Source organism: Balaenoptera musculus, chromosome 10, assembly GCF_009873245.2.
Source record: "Balaenoptera musculus isolate JJ_BM4_2016_0621 chromosome 10, mBalMus1.pri.v3, whole genome shotgun sequence".
Lineage (NCBI taxonomy): Eukaryota > Metazoa > Chordata > Mammalia > Artiodactyla > Balaenopteridae > Balaenoptera > Balaenoptera musculus.
Window position 1 is genome coordinate 37,864,571 of NC_045794.1, and position 19,716 is coordinate 37,884,286.

Below are 19,716 nucleotides of genomic sequence, written 5' to 3' on the forward strand. Positions count from 1 at the left end.
TCCAGTCTCAAAGTTTTTTTCTTTTTTAATTTTTTTTCTTTTTATTTATGTATTTTTGGCTGCGTTGGATCTTCGTTACTGTGCACGGGCTTTCTCTAGCTGCGGCAAGCAGGGACTACTCTTCGTTGCGGTGCGCAGGCTTCTCATTGCGGTGGCTTGTCTTGTTGCGGAGCACGGCCTCTAGGCCCACAGGTTTCAGTAGTTGTGGAGTGCAGGCTCAATAGTTGTGGCGCACGGGCTCAGCTGCTCTGCGGCATGTGGGATCTTCCCAGACCAGGGCTTGAACCCGTGTCCCCTGCATTGGCAGGTGGATTCTTAACCATTGCGCCACCAGGGAAGCCAAAATTCTTAATATACTCTCAGAGAAGACTTTGTGCCCCCAAAGAAACAAATTATTCATATGTGCTTGAAAGTGCTAAATGCAAATGCTCTAAAGAGAAAAGATCAAAAATACGTACTGTTTCAAGTCATACAAGCAAAGAAAACACATATTTTTTGTGATTTGCCAAATTTGGTCCTCTTTTTAAGGTAAGCAGGCATTGATCTGAACACAAACACACACCAGCTGGCTGAAATAAGTGCATTTATAAGTAAATATTTAGTGGGTTCATTTCTGGCCTGCTTGAAACACTCAGTTCCAAGAAGATAAGAAAAATAAGTGTTCCTTAAAATAGAAAATGTGGCTATAATGATAATGGCTCATAGGAAGATAAGTCTAAATTAATCTGTGGCTGGAACTATTAAAAAGTTGTTAATATTAAAGGAACCATCATTTCTGCCCTTATATTCAGAATACTTTTTCACTAAATTATATTTCGCTTCTGTGAGTTTGCTTTTAAATAAATCATGGTTTAAAATAAATTATAAATTTCTAATGGCACATTAACATAAATAGAAACTGAAAGGCAAAACCCCGATCCGACTAAATACCATCCTTGCCTACTCCGCACCTGTACCCACCTGGCTGAAAACAGACTAGAGAAAACTGACCACCCCTGCTGGGCATCCTCAGTCGAAATAAGGGCTCCCAGCTTTAAGTGGGCCTCCGTGCTGTTGAGTAATGGCAGCCTCTTTATCCCGCAGATGACAATTTCATACCTTCTTCTCCATCCTCAAACCTCTAATCTCACCTTCCCCCAGCTTCACTCTCAACTGGTGACCTGGACCTTGCTGCCTATTTCATTGAGAAAAGAGCAATCAGGAAAACCCCAACCAGCTGTCACCTCCACATCACGCGTCTTCCCTGGCGTTTCTCTGGTTGAACTGTCCACGCTCCTACCCAAGGCCAAGCCCTCCACTTGGGCACTAGAGCCCATCCCTTTCGCCAACTCAAGGGCACGGCTCCAGAATTCTCCCCATTTCTCCTGCAGCATCTGTTTTTCCCTGTTTACTGAATCATTCCTGTAAGCATACAAACACGCTACCATTGTTCCCCATCTTAAAAGAAACAAAAGCTCTCTTACCACCACTTCCCCTCCAGCTGACTTCTCTCTCTTGCCTTCCCTTTAGAGTAAAACTCCTAGAGGGGGGCACTGCCTCCAATTCTCCTCCTATTGTCTCTTAACCACTCTAACCCGCAGTTGTCCCCACCACTCTGTCTAGGTTCCCAATGTCCTGCCAATGGCCAAACATCCCACTTGACTTATCAGCTATCTCTGACTCAGACCATCCCTCCTTGGAGTCCTCCCTTGACACATGTTTTTCTCTTGGCTCCTGGGACCTCACACATTCTTCTTCCTGCTTCACCAACTCTTCCTTCTCAGTCCCTTTCCAGGTTCCTTCTCTTCTTCCTGACCTCCCAGGCGTGGAGCGCCCCAGAGCTCAATTCTCAGACCGCTTTTCTTCTCTAGCTTCACCGTCTCCATTGGCAACAGCATCCAAACCCAAACCAAACTGCTATCTCCAGCCTGGTCCTCTCCCCTCAGCTCCAGATCCCCATTCCACAAATGACTATGGATGCATAAAAGGAATCTCGAACAGAACAAGCCCTCCACCCCCAAACCTGTTTCTCCCAAAGTTTCTCCATCTCAGTAACTTCATCCAGTAACCTCATCCCTCCTGTTGCTCAGGCCAAGAGCCATGGAGCTAGCCTTGTCTTCCCTCCTTTTCTCACACCCTATCTAATCTCCACAGGCAAATCCTACCACCTCTACTTTCAAAATATATCCAGAATCTGACCCTTTCTCATTCCTTGGCTAATGTCATTCCGGCTTAAGGCTCAACTCCTGCCTTACTCAGTAACCTCCTAATTGGTCCCCCTCCTTCCCCTCTTACCCCAGACAGTCTAGACTAAAGTGGTGTTGATTTTCTGCTCAAACCCTGCACAATGGCTCCCAAAATAAAAGCCCAAGTCCTTTCAATGACCTTGATCTGCCTCCCTTCTTCCCTGAGTGTGTCTCCCGCGTCCCCCTCCCTTGTTCACTCTGTCTAGTCACGCTGGCCTCCTTCTTGTTCTCTCTGCTTGGAGCTTTCTCCCCACAGATTTCCACAGGGTTTGCTCCGTGAGCTCCCTCTGGATGCTGTCGGTCCCTTCTGTCTTCTGGTTCTCAGCTGGGTCTCAGTAACAAAAGACAGATTAACAGGAGAAAATCTATGAAGTAGCCTTCCAAAGGAAATGAAGACCTAAAGGAAGGTTCAGCCTGAGTGTTTTCACACTGGGTTTGATGAAGATTGATAGGACAAAGGGTAAGCGCTAAGGGCGGTGAACAGAGGGAACTTAACAAGGCCTGTTTGTTGGAATTCCTCTCAGAGTCCCTTTGTCTTCCGAGATAAGGATGCTCCTTTCTTATGAGTATAGAGAGGGCCCCTCCCACACAGGGTCTTAGGACCTGCTTCAGGGGCCATCAGAGTCCTTCCAGTACCTGCTGTTTCTCACATTCTTTCAACTTAAAATATTTAGCATGTCGAGGTGCTGTATTCTAGGGTACAGTGTTATGAACCCTGTCGCCACATCATTTAAAATTCCAACCCACCGTCCCTACGTCCTCCCCATGCAGCAATCATGTTCCTCTTTTCTTTCATCTAACATATTATTCTACTTACTTTTTATTTATTTATTTATTTATTTATTTATTTATTTATTTATTTATTTATGGCTGTGTTGGGTCTTCGTTTCTGTGCGAGGACTTTCTCTAGTTGTGGCAAGCGGGGGACACTCTTCATCGCGGTGCATGGGCCCCTCACTATCGCGGCCTCTCTTGTTGCGGAGCACAGGCTCCAGATGCGCAGGCTCAGTAGTTGTGGCTCACGGGCCCAGCTGCTCTGCGGCATGTGGGATCTTCCCAGACCAGGGCTCAAACCTGTGTCCCCTGCATTGGCAGGCAGATTCTCAACCACTGCGCCACCAGGGAAGCCCTCTACTTACTTGTTAATTGTCTGCTTCCCCTCAGCCCAAATGTCAACTCTATAAGGGCAAGGTTTTGTTTTTTTTTTCCATATTATTCACAGCGATATCCCTAGCACCTCTAATACTGCCTACCACGATTATTTTGAATGAATGAGTGAAAAAGAGAATGAATAAATGAGCCATGGTTAATGATACAGATATATTTTATTATACACCACCGTGTACCTGGTTCTTGTCTGTTTTTGTCATTTAATCCTTGCATCTCTGTAGTGCTTATTTCTATCCCTGTTTCACAGATGAGAAAATCACAGAATCACAGAGGAGTTAAGTGACTACCAAAGACATGCAGCTACAAGTGACAGAATCAGGTTTCAAACCCAGGTCTGTGTGGCCCCAAAGCCAGTGATCTGACAGTTCACTTTATTTCACAGCATTATAGCTCTGGCTCCAATCCTCACCATCAACAGACATGCAGTCACCAAATCACAAATCAAGATCAGGGTTTCTGAGTGGTCCCCAGATGGGATACCACACCACAGGGACAGCGGCCCACCTCCATTTACAGGCTGTTGTGAGTATTGAGTTTTTTGAAAACATCTGAGTGTTTGGAACATTCTGGATGATCACTTTACCAAAGATCAGTTTCTGCAGTTTAACATTAGTTCTAAGTGATGTTCGTATTCTTTCCAAACAACTGCCTTCAGTGAAAAGGGAAGTTGACTCTTTCAGAAAGAAGAAAGAGAATAAAATATTTCAGAGAGATACAGAATATCTGTATAGAATATTTCTGGTAGGATAGACAAGAAGCTGATGACAGTATTGTTTCTAGAAAGAAAAATGAGGGATTAGGGAACAAGAGAGGGAGGGGGACTTACTTCTCACTCATATACCAGTTGTACCTTCTGAAGTTCTGTGCCATGTGCATTAAATAGCTTCTAGAAATAAGCAAAATGTAAGAATCAGAATGAGGGCAGTGTGTCCTGTCTGGCCTTCCCCGCCCCCCAACTCCCCGGGCCCCCAGAGGGCAGTGACGGTGACCCCCTGCAGTCAGAAGCACTCTATCCTGTGCTAATCCACCGAGGGGATTTAAGTCACTTAAGCTCTCCCACGGCCTCAGTTTCACCATCTACAAAGTGAAGATAATAATTAGAGCTTGCCTTACTTTATGTACTGGGATCTGCTGTGAGATAGCACATTCTAAGTGTAAAACATTATACATGCATAGTTCTCATTATTTTTTAGGAAAAAGCCAGGTTTGGTGGATGAGAAAGGCAGCTCACTGAGCTACGGAACATGAAATGGGGCCAGAATAGCAATCATAACTGTCTCCATATATCATAATAAGTTCTTGGAAGTAAGAAAATCAGTGGAAAATCTGTTGCTTGGTCTCGAAAAAATTCATTTTAAATTTAAAGAGTACAAGCAAGATTATCATTTGCATTATTACAGCGCCTCTATTCTCTGGTCTTAGGATAATTATGTGAATTTTAGTCATCCTCCAAATTGTTCTTTTATTCTCACAAAGTACACACTAGCTGGAATTTAGAAAACTGGAAGGATCTGCAACTCATTTATAGAATTGCAAGAATCAAATAATGGCAAGTTTTCAAATTATGTCATAGATTACTCTGAATTTTAAAATACTAAAGTTAGACTTGCAACTCATTTATAGAATTGCTAGAATCAAATAAATGGCACATTTTCAAAGTGATGTCACAGACTACTCTGAATTTCAAAATACTAAAGTTATCAGTTGGGTTCTAGATGCAGCCCTGCCTTGAGACACAATAATGATTGTATTAAAACTCATGGAAAAACTGTGAAATAATTTGATTTGTGGCTATAGATAAGAGGATAAAAACAATGGGTAATGTGTAGGATTAATTTGTAAGCCATACATTGAGTAGTCAGTGAAGTAAAGTGGTATTTTTCAAGAAAAGACAACTGCGTTGCTTTATCGGCCAGTTTACCTAAAACATAGCATTAGAAAGAAAAACAATGTAGGCATGAAGGGCATGTACTTCAGGACCATTTTGGAATCTGTTACTCTTGTTCATTAGGTATTTTATACCATTTAATGTAGTGGAGACACACTCTATCCTGAAGTGTTTGACACACCTCTAGAGGGTTCGCCATTTGGGGAGAACTTTTAAAACTTCCTTTTCTCTTTTTTTATGATTTATTTCCTCTTTCTCTTTTGTCTTGGTATCTGTAGGGGATGTGATATGATTTTCCTCCTCTTCCAAATCAGGTCCTTCCAAAACAAAAAACAAAGCTCTGAGCTTATCTAATCAATCAGAGGACCACTTGCCTTTTCCCCCTCCGTCACCTGCTGGTTTCAAATGGAGCAGGAGAGAAGGCATCCTGGCTCTGCCACTTTCTGTGTTTACCTGAGGCCTGTGGCTGAGGCCCCTCGCTTTCTGCAGCTGTGGAATGGTCTATTCTTCCACCCACAGTGGGTGGGAGGAGCAAGGGACGTGGTTTGTAAACTGTAATGCCCCACACAAAAGTGCAAGATTATGACTTTAAAAAATTACTTAGAAAAGGGAGCAATCTTCCTCTCATCATTTCCTGTGTCTCTCCTCACTTCTGCCTCCTGTCCCCTCGCTGTCTTTCCTTCCTTACCCCCCTCTAATAGCTTTCGCAGCTGCGAACAAACCACACAAGTAAGGGTAATAAGAGCCCAGGGTCTGAATTGTTAGAACGAAACCAGGCAAGAGTCAATATACATTACACCCAAATTACTGAGAAATGTGAAATGAAAACTAGCTCAGAGCCAAATTCCAGGAAGATGCTGTATGAAACACTTTGTGTTTTCGTGTATTTGCCCAGTTCTTAAAGCTTCGCTCATTAGTCTTCCACTTCGTAATGCAAGAAAGTAAATGCTGACTCGTGTCGTTTGCCCCAGATGCCACCAGAAATGGCCTCTTCTCCCCAGACGCTGGCTCACAAACAGAGCAGCCCCCAGAGGTGAACTTATCTGCCTTGCAGCCCAGGCTCTGGGCTCTCCAACCTGACACGTCAACCTCCAGCTGAGAAAGGAGTCTGTCTAGGAAAAGAACTAGAATCAACCGAGAGGCACATTTTTTAATCACCAGTTACTTTAATGAGTAAGTATTTTCCAGTTTTTCCATTTTATTTTAAGCATTACTTTCGCATTTCTGACCAGCCTTTCTTGGGATCCTCATTTCTTGGGCACTTTGTATAGGAAGAAATCACCATCCTAGCCCACTCCACCCTACTCCCACTTAAGAGCCCTAAAGAGACAACTATTATTATTGTAATATTATTTTGTAATAAGGATTCGTGACTGATAAGCTACTAAATCTCTAAAAGCGTACGGTGCGAGGAAACAGCCAGCTGTAAACTGGAGAAGGGAGGTGACACGTCTGTTGTCTGTGTAATCTTGTATGTTGTGGTTGAGCACAGGGTTTGGCATCAGTTATGACTCCCAGCTCCACCTTTTATAAAATGGATGACCTTGGGCAGATGACTCAATCTTTTAACTTTCGGACGTGTGAAATGGAGAGAATAAAGTACCAATTTCATGCGGGTCTTAAGAGGAATACATACTGAACATACTGTCGGAGTGGGTACTAAATAACATGACTAAATAACAAGTTAACTTAGTAAATAATGAGGTAAAGACTAGATTTCATTGGAAAGCTCCCTTAACTGCTAAATCCCATCCCCCAAATAGGCTGAGCTGACTCAGAATAACAACAATTAACATCGTGGAGTTTACAGAGCATTTCCTTTCATTTCCACAATTAACCCTGAGGTAGGCAGTGCTGTTGGCTTAGTTTTGTTACTGAGGGAGAAGGGAGGAGCTGAGAGCTCTCCTGAGCATGTGGTAGGAAGAAACTCTTCGGTCCCAACTCAGGTCTCAAGGGAGGAAAGCACGACTTGGGAAAGGCCTGGTGTCAGAAGTGAGCCGGTGCCTTCAGTTCTCCAGCCTAGATTCTCATTTCCTCAGCCCCCTCCCCTCCTGCACCTCATCCCTCCTCCTGTTCTCAGCCTTGGGCTTGAAACTGGGGAAATCTTTGACATATATACACTAATATGTAGAAAATAGATAACTAATAAGAACGTGCTGTATAGCACAGGGAACTCCACTATACAGTAGAAACTAACACAACATTGTAAAACAACTATACCCCAATAAAAAACAAAATTTAAAAAAATGCTTTCTGAAAGTAAGAACAAAACCTTTCCATGACCCAGAAAAACATAAAAATAAAAAAAAAAAAAGAAACTGGGGAAATCTACACGGAAAGCAGTGAGAACCCAGGGCTTCCAGATCCCTCTACCAGAGAGAGGTGGTAGGCAGCAGGGCAGACAGAGACTGGCTCTGAGAATCCTATTTTTCCATTCAAGAGCTCTGTTCCCCGTTGAAACACTAGTGCACCTAGTATCTCAATACTATGTAATATTGTTAATAATAATACCCACAGCGATAATAAATAATATTCATTTTAAAAGCTCTTCTGGGCAATCTCCCTAGAGAAACATAGGGGCCATTTCTTCCATTTCAAGGTTGAACACACAGAGATGAAGTGAGCCCTGGCGGTGGCAGAAACCCTCAGCCTGCTGACTCAGCCTAGGGTTCACATCGCTGGTTAAATGGGCTTTTGTGGCCATTCCTGAAGACAGAATTTTCAGGATCCAACCTGTTCATCAGTTGAAAGCAGTTTAGTCATTATTAGCACCACCACCCACACTCTTTTCAGTCATGGAAACTTTTTACTCAGCCATTGAACCTACAGTAGTTAGAATCTACAGTAGGCAACGTAAGAATAGAAAAATTTGAAACATTAATGTAGCTTTCGTGCAGCACTGACTTTCCCACTGACCCACTCAGAAGAAGAGCTAACTATCAGTGATGGAAACAACTAGGTTGATTTCATAACTGCCTTGTTTTCACATGGAAAAATTGAAAGCTGTGCACACAGCCCTGCTTTGTTTTGTTTTTCGACAGAGAATAAAAAGGAAAATTACATGCAAATTTTTTTCCTAGGTAAGATTATTTTTTCCTCTTGATTTCAATAAATCTGTATAGCTGAGGTTAAAAGCCTGGGCTCTGGAGCCATATGTCCTCCCTAAAGAAGCAAAACAAAATCTTAAGCTTATCTAATCAATCAGTAGATTCACTCTCCATAAGGGACCTGTACTGCCTCTTCTTACTAGCTGTACAACCTTGGATGATTGACATAACTTCTCCAAGCCTCACTTTACGCACCCATAAAATGGAGATAATAATAGTTTCTACTTCACTAGGTCATGAGAATAGAATAGGCCTTGCACAGGGTAAATGCTCAATGGATGATAAGCATTGGTCCCTGAGGGGTACAAGGATGGGTGAGACCCATTTCTGCCACCCAGGACTGGGATGTACTGGGGTAGAAATACGCATGGACAGTTAATTATAGAATAAAACAGAACCAAGTGCTAAATAGAGGCATCTGTCAGAGGAAGGGAAGATTTTTCTGTCTGGGAAACTAGGAAAGGCTGTCAGACAGAATCGTCTTCTAAACTGGGTCTTAAAGAAGGAACAGAATTTCAGTAGGAGAAGGGGTTAGGGAACGCTCAATGCTGAGTCACAGAGCAGACATGAAGAGGTAAGAAAAAGCCCTCTGGGTATACGCAAGCTCTATAATTCATCCACAGGCTTTGGAGAGATGCACGGAAGGAATGATCATACCCCAGGTTAAAAACCAAAGTTTATAAATGCAAAATGTTGTAGCTATGCTAGCGTATCAGATGAAAGTGAAGATATGAAATTGAGAAATATGAGAAAACACGTATGAAATTAAAACTCTCCCATTTTAGAAAGTATTTCCATCAAAATGAGACACATTTCCTTAAGGATTAAGAGAGATGTATGGGAAGTAGAAAATTTAACCATAAAATCTAAAACAGGTGAAATTGATTACTGCGCTCAGCCTCCTAAAATATATTACAACATTCTGCTTCCTAAAGTGTATTTTCAAAAATTACATCTTATTTTTTTATTGCCAAGAAATAGTTGAACTGATCTATATCCAGGCTGTCACTGAAGGATTTTGATGTTTTACGAACAGTGGAAATGGCCACAGTCATGAAAAATAAAAATGACCTGACCCAAGCGTTTTAGAAGCAGAGTTTGTTTCCACCTAGTTATCCCCGGCCGGTGTTGCAAGCATAAATTACATAGCAGTTCTCTGAAAATGCACAGCAAAATATGCCATCATTCCCACGGATGATTGATATTTACCTTTAGGAAGATGGTTCAAAGGTCACAAGAGAATTATGTTAGGAATTCAGCCACAGTTTGATGGGAGGATAATGGCATCTAGAGAATTTAGAAGTGATAAGAGGCCCTCGCAGACTAAGTCACTCCTTGCCACACCCCCCACACCCCCCACCCCCCCACCCCCACCCCCGCTTGGAACTCACCTGAACTCACCTTATTCTACTCACCAGAATATGTCAGGCACTCAGGAGACAAGTTTGGGCTAGCTAAATTTACTGAGCCCGTAAAAATACGGTAGACCTCATGTTAAGGACTTTACATGTGTTCATTTAACCCTCACTTCTTAAGAAATCTATAGTAGTATTCCTGTTTTATAGGTAAAAATTCTGAAGTGTTACTCTACCCAAGGTCTCAGAGGCTAGTAAGTGATGGAGCAGGATATAAACCCAGGGGGCTGACTCGAGGGCCCCCCCCCCCAGCCTCTGTGCTTTATGGCCTCAATTCGGAGTCATCTGCATACAAATAGTAATTGATATGGGGACTGTATCATTTGTTTCCTTCCCAAACGGGACATTTAGGGGGAGGGTCGCTATTAATGATTATGCTGGGAAAGCAGAGGTAAACCAGAAAAGTTGGGGCAAATAGGAGTGTATGTTCACCTTACGGATGGACACCAAGAGCGTGGATGAATTCACCAAAGGAAACAATGCTGAAGAAAAGAAGGAAGGAGCCAATGAGTGGGCCTTGAGAAAGACCGACGTTTGGGGATGGCCAGAGAAAGAGAAACTCACACAGGATGCCGGGAGAGGTGAGACAGGAGACCAGGGTGTCAGACTCTCCGGCAGAGTCGTGGAAGGGAATCACCATCGGTGCCCCAGCCCCAAGGAACTAGGAATGCTACAGATGTGATAACGACCCGAGAAGTAGTCGCTGAAAGGAGCAACAAGGAAATCGCTGGGGACTTAACTGACAAACGTTTCTTCGCTTTGGTGGAGTTGGAAGCCAAAATCAAGTAAAAGGAGGAGTGAGTGGGAGGTGAGGACCCAGACACAGCCAGTTCAAACAACTTTGCAAAAAGTGGCCTTGAAGGGGAAGCAAAAGATAGGACTGTCCTGGAGGTGGAGTCAAAGACGTTTCCTTTCTTTTTTAAAGCAAGAAACTAGAATGTGTTTAAGGTTTAAAGAAAGGAGCCAGCCCCAGGAGATTGAAGGAAACGTAGAAAGCATAATTCTCCCCTCTCTGGGGGACCTCCTGGAGCAAAGTGCCTGAGGATGTAGGAGGACCAGCCACCTGAGCTGAGGGATCACCTTTACACCTGAGGAGGTACAGCTCTGCCCCTTTGGGAGGGAGGAATGGGGAGCTGTGGGTTTGAAGTTTGAGGGAGGGAACCAGAGCGAGCTGCCGCCTTCAGGCTCAGCATTTTCCCCACAGGGAGGGGTTGCTGTGCCGGGGGTTTAAAGGGTGCCTAATGCATGTCGGCACTGGCCTAGGCCTCTGATGGACGCTGACCTTGATCTCTTTTCATCTTCACTATTATTGAGTGAAATGGCGGATATTACCCCTGTTTGACACCAGGAAAAAACCGTGGCTCAGGGCAGTGGGCAGCCAGCCCAAGAGCACACAGCTGTTCAAGGCCAGAGTCCACATCTGACTATGTCGTCTCTTGGAAGTGAAAGCCAGGTCACTGCCTGCCAGTATCTTTCATTCCTGTTAGAGGAGTTAACAGGTAGGGAGTTAGCAAATGTAGTTTTTGTTTTGTTTTGTTTGGCCTCACCACGTGGCTTGTGGGATTTTATAGTTCCCCGAGCAGGGACTGAACCCTGCCCTTGGCAGTGAGAGCTTGGAGTCCTAACCACTGGACCGCCAGGGAATTCCCACAAGTGTGGTTTAAATAATGGTTCGAGACCAGAATGTGGAAGTTCATCATAGGCTGTACATATTTTGTTTCTATGAATTGCTTTGATTTTTTTACTTCAGGAGGTCCTTTTGTAAAACACAAGGTTTTTGTTTGTTTGTTTGTTTGGTTGGGTTTTTTTTAATGGGGCTCTTTGGATAAAGGCTCCATAGTTTATCTTTGTTTTTTTAGAAGTTACCTGCATATCAGGTATTATGAACCCGCACTTCATTCATAAAGGATGTCCCCTGTGTTTCTTTGTATAATCCATAAGAAATTTTTATATTGGACTATTACTATAGGAAAAATATGCTGCCTTAAGGATTTTTAAACTTGGTAATTTTCAAATTCTTCAAATGTGTGAAATTCTTCTGTTGACACTTTATTACAAAAGAATCACAAATTAAGATTGTGGCCTGGTGAGGATGGTATGGATACAAACGGAATATGTTCACGGTGATTCCTGCCTCCACAAGGGAAACGTGTGGTTACATTAATCTAAACGTTCGAAGATCATTAATCTAAATTCAATTTTCCATTTATGCCACATGTTTCTGAGATTTTAGCTGTGGTGTATAAGAACTAACTGAATAGCCAAGTGAGAAATACAGGCCATATGACATATGTGTTGGGATGGGGTACAGAAACCACGAGAGTTGTTGGGGGATGTGAGCCAAACTTGCAGAATGACACCTGTCACAGCCCCAGGTATACACGGGTGTTTTCTAAATTTTTACTGAATTAATTAATGGGCTGCAGAGCTGAGGCCTATATTAGAGGTGAGGGGTGTGGGATTAAAATCGGTCTTTCCAATGGCTAATATTTGGAAATCATCTTTCTATTGCTTTATTTATCACGGTATCTCACAGTACTTTCATGTATCTTTAAAAATTTCTCCTAAAACCACTTTTTAAAATAATAGGCCTGCATTATTTTCCCATTTTTGTGTTTACAGAGGAGTAGAATGTTAACTGACTTGCCCCAAATCAAAAGATCAATTTCTTGAGAATCCCCATCTGCAGAAAAGAGAAGTTTGCTTTCCCAAAGAGAAGTCTGAATCTTTTGCTTTTCTCTTTCCTTTGGAAACTTTACATGATACGCAATTTAATTTTTGACCAGTTTAAATTCCACATAGAAAACTAAACAAATACCGAGAACTGGTAAGCTGTATAGGTGAGTTCACGAAAAATCATTTTCTTATTTGTACCATCTATTCCATTAACGTTTAAGGGGATCTTGGATAGTTCAAACATAGATCTGATCACCAAAAATGCAGTTAGAAGGAAATGAACTATTTATATTCCTAGTACAGTGTTGCATTAAGACGGTTAGTCATATGCAAGAAACTTCTAAACTAGTTAGAAGTACTTCCTACAACTAATCAAAACAACGTCCTAATTGTTAGTGATTACCTCTGTGATTTAAGACTTCTTTGCAGGGTCTCCGTAATAACTGGCCTCTATATCTTTGCCACTGTTCCTTTAACTAAAGATCAATAGGAAAAGAAAAAAACTAACCTAATTTCTACAACACATTGATTAATAAAAAACAATGCTATGTGTTTGGTTTGTAATAGTTATAAAGCAATAGTCAGTGATTTACAAGTGACGGTTTATGAAGCTATTAAAAAAGCAATTATCCCCAAATGGAAATCTAAGCAAGATGCCTAAAAGTAATTTATTATAGTAGTAGCCATTATTAATGTATATTTCTGTCAGAGCTTTAGCCAAAGCCCAAATTTTACTTTGAAAACAGAAAAACATGTAACTACCTATAATTATGATTTAAGGAATCATCATAAAACTTTTAAAAATTTGAGGCTGGAATCACAGACTGCATTGGATCATCCGTCTATCTCCTCCCTCCCCTTTGACTCTTCCTACTGGCTTTGATATTTCATTTACATACATCAGTTAGCTCCTTTGATATTTGTATGTGTCCATTTTCTTACCCCTCCTCTTGAGAGAAGAGACTGCCTTTTAATACCTACTCCTTGCACCTAGCACAATATCTAGTTCTCAATGAATTCCTTAATGAATGAATGAATGTGTCAATTGATCTATAAAATAGCTACCAAAACTAATAAGTTTTGCAAATTTGAGGCAAAGAAAAACTCTTAAGCCAAAAAGATCACTGATCTGTTTTCAAATCCCTTTTTTTTTGTTTCATTTTTATAAATAAAAGCTTTGAAAATGGAACTTACCAACCTTTTTTTTTTTTTTTTTCCAGACCAGAGAAGATTGAGCTCTCCAAATTATTCTTCACTCACACCTCTGAAAAAAATCACTTTGTTTTTGTTAGGTTTTGTTTTTAATGCTTGGCATCTTAGTTTTTAAATGATTTTTTTTTCCCACAGTGATAGTCCTGAGGATGTCTGATTTGTTAATTCTGTTGTGACAGGAAGTTTATCAAGAATTTCATGAATTTCCTTTCAGTTTCAGCTTCTAACTGGAATGCTTCTTTCCAGTCATTTCCCCCTCCCTTCTTTCCTACAGTCCAATCTGCGTGTTCCATTGCAGAAGAACAATAAGAAATTCTTAGGCGGACATTTTTGCCTGGTTTTGGCTCCAAGCCCTTGGAACAGCATCTGGGTGGATTGGGTTCACTGGTCAGGATATAGGGCAGCCAGAATTTCTCAAACACTGTGAGACTCTGAAATCTGTAGAAGTTTGTTTTGGTTATTCTAAAATCCCGGTCTTTTAAGTTTTGCATGTCTCTTGCTTGAGATCAAGGTATGGGATGAGATATATCTATATCCTCACTTGACCCCCAACCCCCTAAGTACACATGGACCCCTCTCCCACGCAGGCAGAGTAAAGGATTACCTGCCTGTGTTTAAAGGCACACTGAAACACTCTTCTCCCATCTTGCCCCCAAATATTTCCCTGACGTGAGCCAAGCTTTTGGATTCAGACTGACCTGCAGGGGTTCTGCTCTAAGGGATGTTTCCTACAGGGACAAGCTTTGCCATCAGTAGTTTTAAATCTTAGCTCCATCACCTCAAGATCCTTCCCTATAACATGGAAAGAATAAGAACCTTCTCACAAATCGGATAACATTTACAAAGCACTTGGCATCTCGTAGCTGTTCAATAAACGTTAATTTTGCTTTATTCAAAATCTTTCACTTGCTTCTTCTCATTTTATCTTCACAGAACCCTGCTAGACAAACAGCACAAATATTGTAGCCCTCCTTTTACAGATGATTAACCGGGTGTTCTGAAACTCACTCAATGAATAATAACTCATTCATGCTGACTATTTGTCAGGGCATTGTTCTAACCACTTTATATTTAATCTTCAGATCAAATCTCTGAAGTGGGTGCTAAAAGTCCCATTTTACAGATGAGGAAAATTAAGGCAGAGAAAGGCTAAATAAGTTGCCCAAGGATAAAGAGCTAGCAAATAGAAGAGCTGAGATTCAAACCCAGATAGTGTGGCTCTAAAAGCAATGCTCTTCACCAGTATATTTAAGAGCCTCCGTTTTCCACAGCTTTTAAGTAGTGGATTTGACTCGCATTGTGAGTTCAGATCTAGGGCACTTCTTATTCAGAGAAGGAATGCATTGGGTCGCGTAAACACAGTACCACTGAAGGAGGGAGTGCTGGGTTATCACATCTGCCAGCCTAGGGGAGGGAACTCCAGTGGAAGGGGATGATGTCCTCTACTCTAGGGCAGGGGTCCCCAACCCCCAGGCTGTGGACTGGTACAGGTCCGAGGCCTGTTAGGAACCGGACCACACAGCAGGAGGTGAGTGACGTGCAAGTGAGCCAAGCTTCATCTGCCACTCCCCATCGCTTCCCATCGCTCGCATTTCCGTCTGAGCCATCTCCCTACCCCTGCCCCATCCGTGGAAAAATTGTCTTCCATGAAACCCGTCCCTGGTGCCAAAAAAGGTTGGGGACCGCTGCTCTAGGGGACTAGAACAGAATATGACAAGAATCCAGCCCAGAGAGGGCACCTATAGCTGGGGTGGCATGGGAGCCCTGAAAACACTGGGAAAGGTTTTCCCCTTCACTTTGCACTTTGGAGACTTGGGTCTGGGGTAGAGTAATCCTGTTCACAAAGACCCCTGAAAGTCTACCGCACCTGTTCGTTCTATTTTCATGGTACTTAGCGCTCTCAACTTTTTATTACAGTTATCAATGAATATATCTGATCTGCTCCTGAAGGGCGAGACCAGGTTTTACTCATTTTTATATGCTCCGTGTGGAGCATTTAGTCAGTGCTTAGTTAAGTGTGAGTTGGATGAATAAATGAATATAAACAAGTGAACATGCCTGAGCCCCAAGGGGATCTGGAGTTTGCTTAATTATGTTCTATTTTGCTGTACCACAATGAGCAAAATCCTAGTTTTAAGCTTTTTATCTGATAGCAAAAACATTTAAGTGAAGATTCATATAAGCCAATATTTTAAACTGTTCTCTTAGTGGAGCACTTTTGTACTCTATCCATCTTCATGTTTTTATTTTTGTACTCATAGCCATTTAAAACCACAAATAGTATAGCTTTTAAAAACCAGATGTGTAATTTAATAATAGCTATCCGCCACACCTATTAAAATGTTTACTAATGCATGAAAGCCTACGAATATCAAGCCACAGCAGATTTTAACAGCTTCTGTGTAAGTGTGTGAAGTGGATGCCATGTTCCTCCCCACGTGAGATTTGCCAGTAGTATTTTAGTGTGTTTCCACCTTTTATTCATTAGTGGATATGGCTGCAAATGGCGGCTTGAAATAAACTCGATCTGAAGTTCTGAAGACAAGTTTCACAACTTTTGACGTTTTATTCAGTCTACTGGGGAAGAAAAATCTTTTCCTCTACACTTTTAGGTTCAGTGTCTGGGGCCCTGTGAATAAAACTAACAAAAGGTAGATTAACAGGAGAAAAGGCACACAATTTTTGTTAATATTTATGTGCATGAAAGTTCACAGAAAAGCAATGAAACTCAAAGAAGCAGTCAGACTTGGGCTTATATACCATTTTAACAAAGAACAAAGGGTATGAGTTTCAAGGGATGATCAATTGTGGGGAAGGGATTTATGGGGGTACTATTGGAAAATAAGGGCTCTTTTAGTGAGGTTTGTTTATGCAGACTCATCTCGGGGTTGACAATTCACTGTCTTCTTCCTTGCCTCTTCTCTCCTTGCTGGGGGAAGGGGCACCTTCCTCAAAAGGAAATTTATGCCCTGCTTTTAGGTTCATAGTGGGAGGGCAGAGAACTCTTCCTGTATCTATTGATTCTCAGTGGCCTTTAGCTAAAATATTTCTTATGCCAAAGCATATTTGGGGGTGGCATATTCTGATCTCCTTCAAATGAAACACAAAGAATATTACAGCTGAAACACATGTGAATTATTTCCAATTTTATTTATTTCTTACAAGTCCCATTAATATGAAGCAGTTGCTCGCTTGTGAAAGAAATCTGTTTTTATAATGTTTTCTGACCTGGCATATGTGCTCTTCCTTTCTGCGGCCTGTTGCATTTCATTAAATTCCTTTTAAGTTAGTAAAATTGATTTAAGACTATATAAAGTATATTTACAAAAAGGGGAGGGGGGAGGCAAGTCACCCATAATCCTACTGTCCTCTTAAAAACTGGTTTTTGCCTATTTTCTTTCAGTGTGAGCTATGCATATCTATTTTATACCATTTCAGGGAAATGGGGCACACATATGGTAACTTCCTCAACTTAACAGTGTATATCACACTCTCCATGTTTCTGCTTGATCATAATCCTCAGTATTTAACAGCTGCAAAATTTGCCTAACCATTCTCCAGTTGTCAGACTTCCGGGCTGCCTCCAGGCGGGTGGTGGGGTATCTTGTGGTTGTACCTCCAGCCGGGGAAGGCAGGGCCCCTCCTGGCCAGGTAGAACCTGGGTTTCCTGGGTGTTCAGAGTTATGTCTCAGGCAGAAACTGCGTCCAGGCCAACCAGGGCTTCTGGCTCCAGGCTCCCTTCTTTCCGGGCTGAAGGTAGTGGAGCCCCGCCCTGCAGGTGCCCCAGGCTAAAGTTCCATCCCAGTCCCCGGGCCCTCCCCAGCCGTCCTGCCTGAGGTGGGTCCTTCCCATACGCTCTCTCCTTCTGTCCTAGCCATCCGCAGACCCACCGAGTGAAAGGAAGGAGCTGGGCGGCGCGTCCCGGGCGTCATGGTCCACCTGCTCGCCTCCGAAGTACGGCAGCTGCTCCACAACAAGTTCGTGGTCATCCTGGGGGACTCGGTCCAGAGGGCCGTGTACAAGGACCTGGTGCTCCTGCTGCAGAAGGACCGCCTGCTCACACTCAGCCAGCTCAAGGCCAAGGGAGAGTACAGCTTCGAGCAGGACGAGCTGGTGCACGGGGGCAAGCAGGGCCGCATGCATAACGGCACCCACTACCGCGAGGTGCGCCAGTTCTGCTCCGGCCACCACCTGGTGCGCTTCTACTTCCTGACGCGCGTGTACTCCGACTACCTCGAAGCCATCCTGGAGGAGCTGCATTCGGGTGAGCACGACCCGGACCTGGTCATCATGAACTCCTGCCTCTGGGACCTCACCAGGTACGGGGAGGACTCCTGGCCGAACTACCTGCAGAACCTGGAGAGCCTGTTTGGGCGCCTGCGCCAGGTGCTGCCCGAGTCGTGCCTCCTGGTTTGGAACACGGCCATGCCTGTGGGCAACAACATCAGTAGCGGCTTCCTCCCGCCCGAGCTCCGACCCGCGGCCTCCGGCCTGAAAACCAACGTGGTTGAGGCCAACTTCTACAGCTCCGCCGAGGCCCAAAAGCACGGCTTCGATGTGCTGGACTTGCACTTCCACTTCCGCCGCCACACAGGGAAGTACCTGCAGCCCGACGGAGTGCACTGGAACGAGCGCGCGCACCGGCATCTCTCCCAGCTTCTGCTGGCCCACGTGGCCGACGCCTGGGGGGTGGAGCTGCCCCAGCGCGACCCCGTGGGCAAGTGCATCAAGGATGGCCCCGCGAGGGGAGGACCTGGCAGGAGACTTGAGAGGCAGTTCCCGGCCTGCAGAGATCAACCGGCCTTCCCTCCTCCGCCCCGACCCCTGCCTCCGCCTGGGTGCTGCCCCCTGCCCCCCACGCCATCTCCCCGCCCACCCCAGTTCCCACTCCTGCTCCCAAACCCCCCTCCCATCCCCCTTCACCAGGTGACACCCCCGTTCCTAGTCTGTCCCCAAGATGCCCATTTTCCTTCAGACCATCCTTTCCAATCGGATCAGTTCTCCTTGAACCATTTCCATTCAGATATTCCCCCATCTACCCAGACAGAATTTGCCTTCGATGGTGACTTTATGTTTAGTCCCCAGCCGCCTAGGCCCCCCTTCCCCCAACCCTGTTATCAGCAGCGGGCCCCTGTGGTCCATAGGGGTTTTCCCCGGTATTGTCCCCGTGGCCCCTACATGCCCTGGAGAGGGCGGCCCAGAACTTCCAAGAGAAGAGCCCCAGCCTATAGAGAGCCAAGGCCTCAATAGACTGACTTGGGCCTTCCTCCTCATGCACGTGGCCTGGACAGATGGTCTGACTCTCCCCAAACAGACTGACCTTGTTAACTGAAGCCTTTGGTCCATTGCTGTTATCAATAATGGCAGGGAAGAGCAGTCTGACCTATTCTGGTTGGCTGTGACCTCTCACTGCACTCTGCGAGGGGGGACCAGGCACATTCCTGCCTCCCCACTGCCTATTCTCTTTGTCTTTTCGTAAATATAAAAATTGAAATTAACAAGTTGTTTCATAAAAGTCGTGGTGGGTTTTGTGAGTCTGTATTTAATGGTGCCTCTCCCTTCCATTAAACAGTTAGCTTCATAAGAGCAGGGACAGTATCTGCTGTAGAGTTCCGGCCTCTTGATAAACTACTCAAAATGGAATTTCTCTAAAGGGTTTCCATAAAATGGATCTGATTCCTTACAAATAAAAAGAACTTTAACTTTTTGTGGTGATATTTTCCAGAGATTCTCGAAGAATCATGGAATTTTAGAACTGAGAAAACTAAAAAACATAAAATTTAACTAACATTTACAAACAGGGAATCTGAGGTCAAGAGGTGAGTGACTTGTTCTAGGTCACACAGAAAAATCACTCCTCCACTAGTCTTTCATAGTTTATCCTAGTATCCAGTTTATATTAACTTTCAAACTTGATTTATACTGCAACAAACCAAGAAGGGAAGTTTACCAAACATGGTCTTTCTATGGAAGTGATGATGAAAAACCCTTATAGCTCCATAGCCAGAGGTTTATTGGTTAGA

The 19,716-nt window shown here is 43.6% G+C and overlaps 1 protein-coding gene across 4 annotated transcripts in view; it reads left to right on the forward strand.

The window, feature by feature from the left end:
• The window catches only part of PCED1B (PC-esterase domain containing 1B), a 146,058-nt gene extending 126,818 nt beyond the window's left edge, over window positions 1-19,240 (forward strand). For 3 of the 4 annotated variants that reach the window (XM_036867294.1, XM_036867296.1, XM_036867295.1), the window contains 2 exons: window positions 6,255-6,456; window positions 17,568-19,240. In XM_036867294.1, the coding sequence (XP_036723189.1) occupies window positions 17,624-18,943 (1,320 nt within the window). In that variant the 5' untranslated portion in view covers window positions 6,255-6,456; window positions 17,568-17,623 and the 3' untranslated portion in view covers window positions 18,944-19,240. Of the gene's footprint in view, window positions 1-6,254; window positions 6,457-10,696; window positions 10,902-17,567 lie in introns of those variants that run through there. The other variant, XM_036867297.1, reaches the window with a different exon arrangement.
• The last annotated feature ends 476 nt before the right edge of the window (window positions 19,241-19,716 follow it).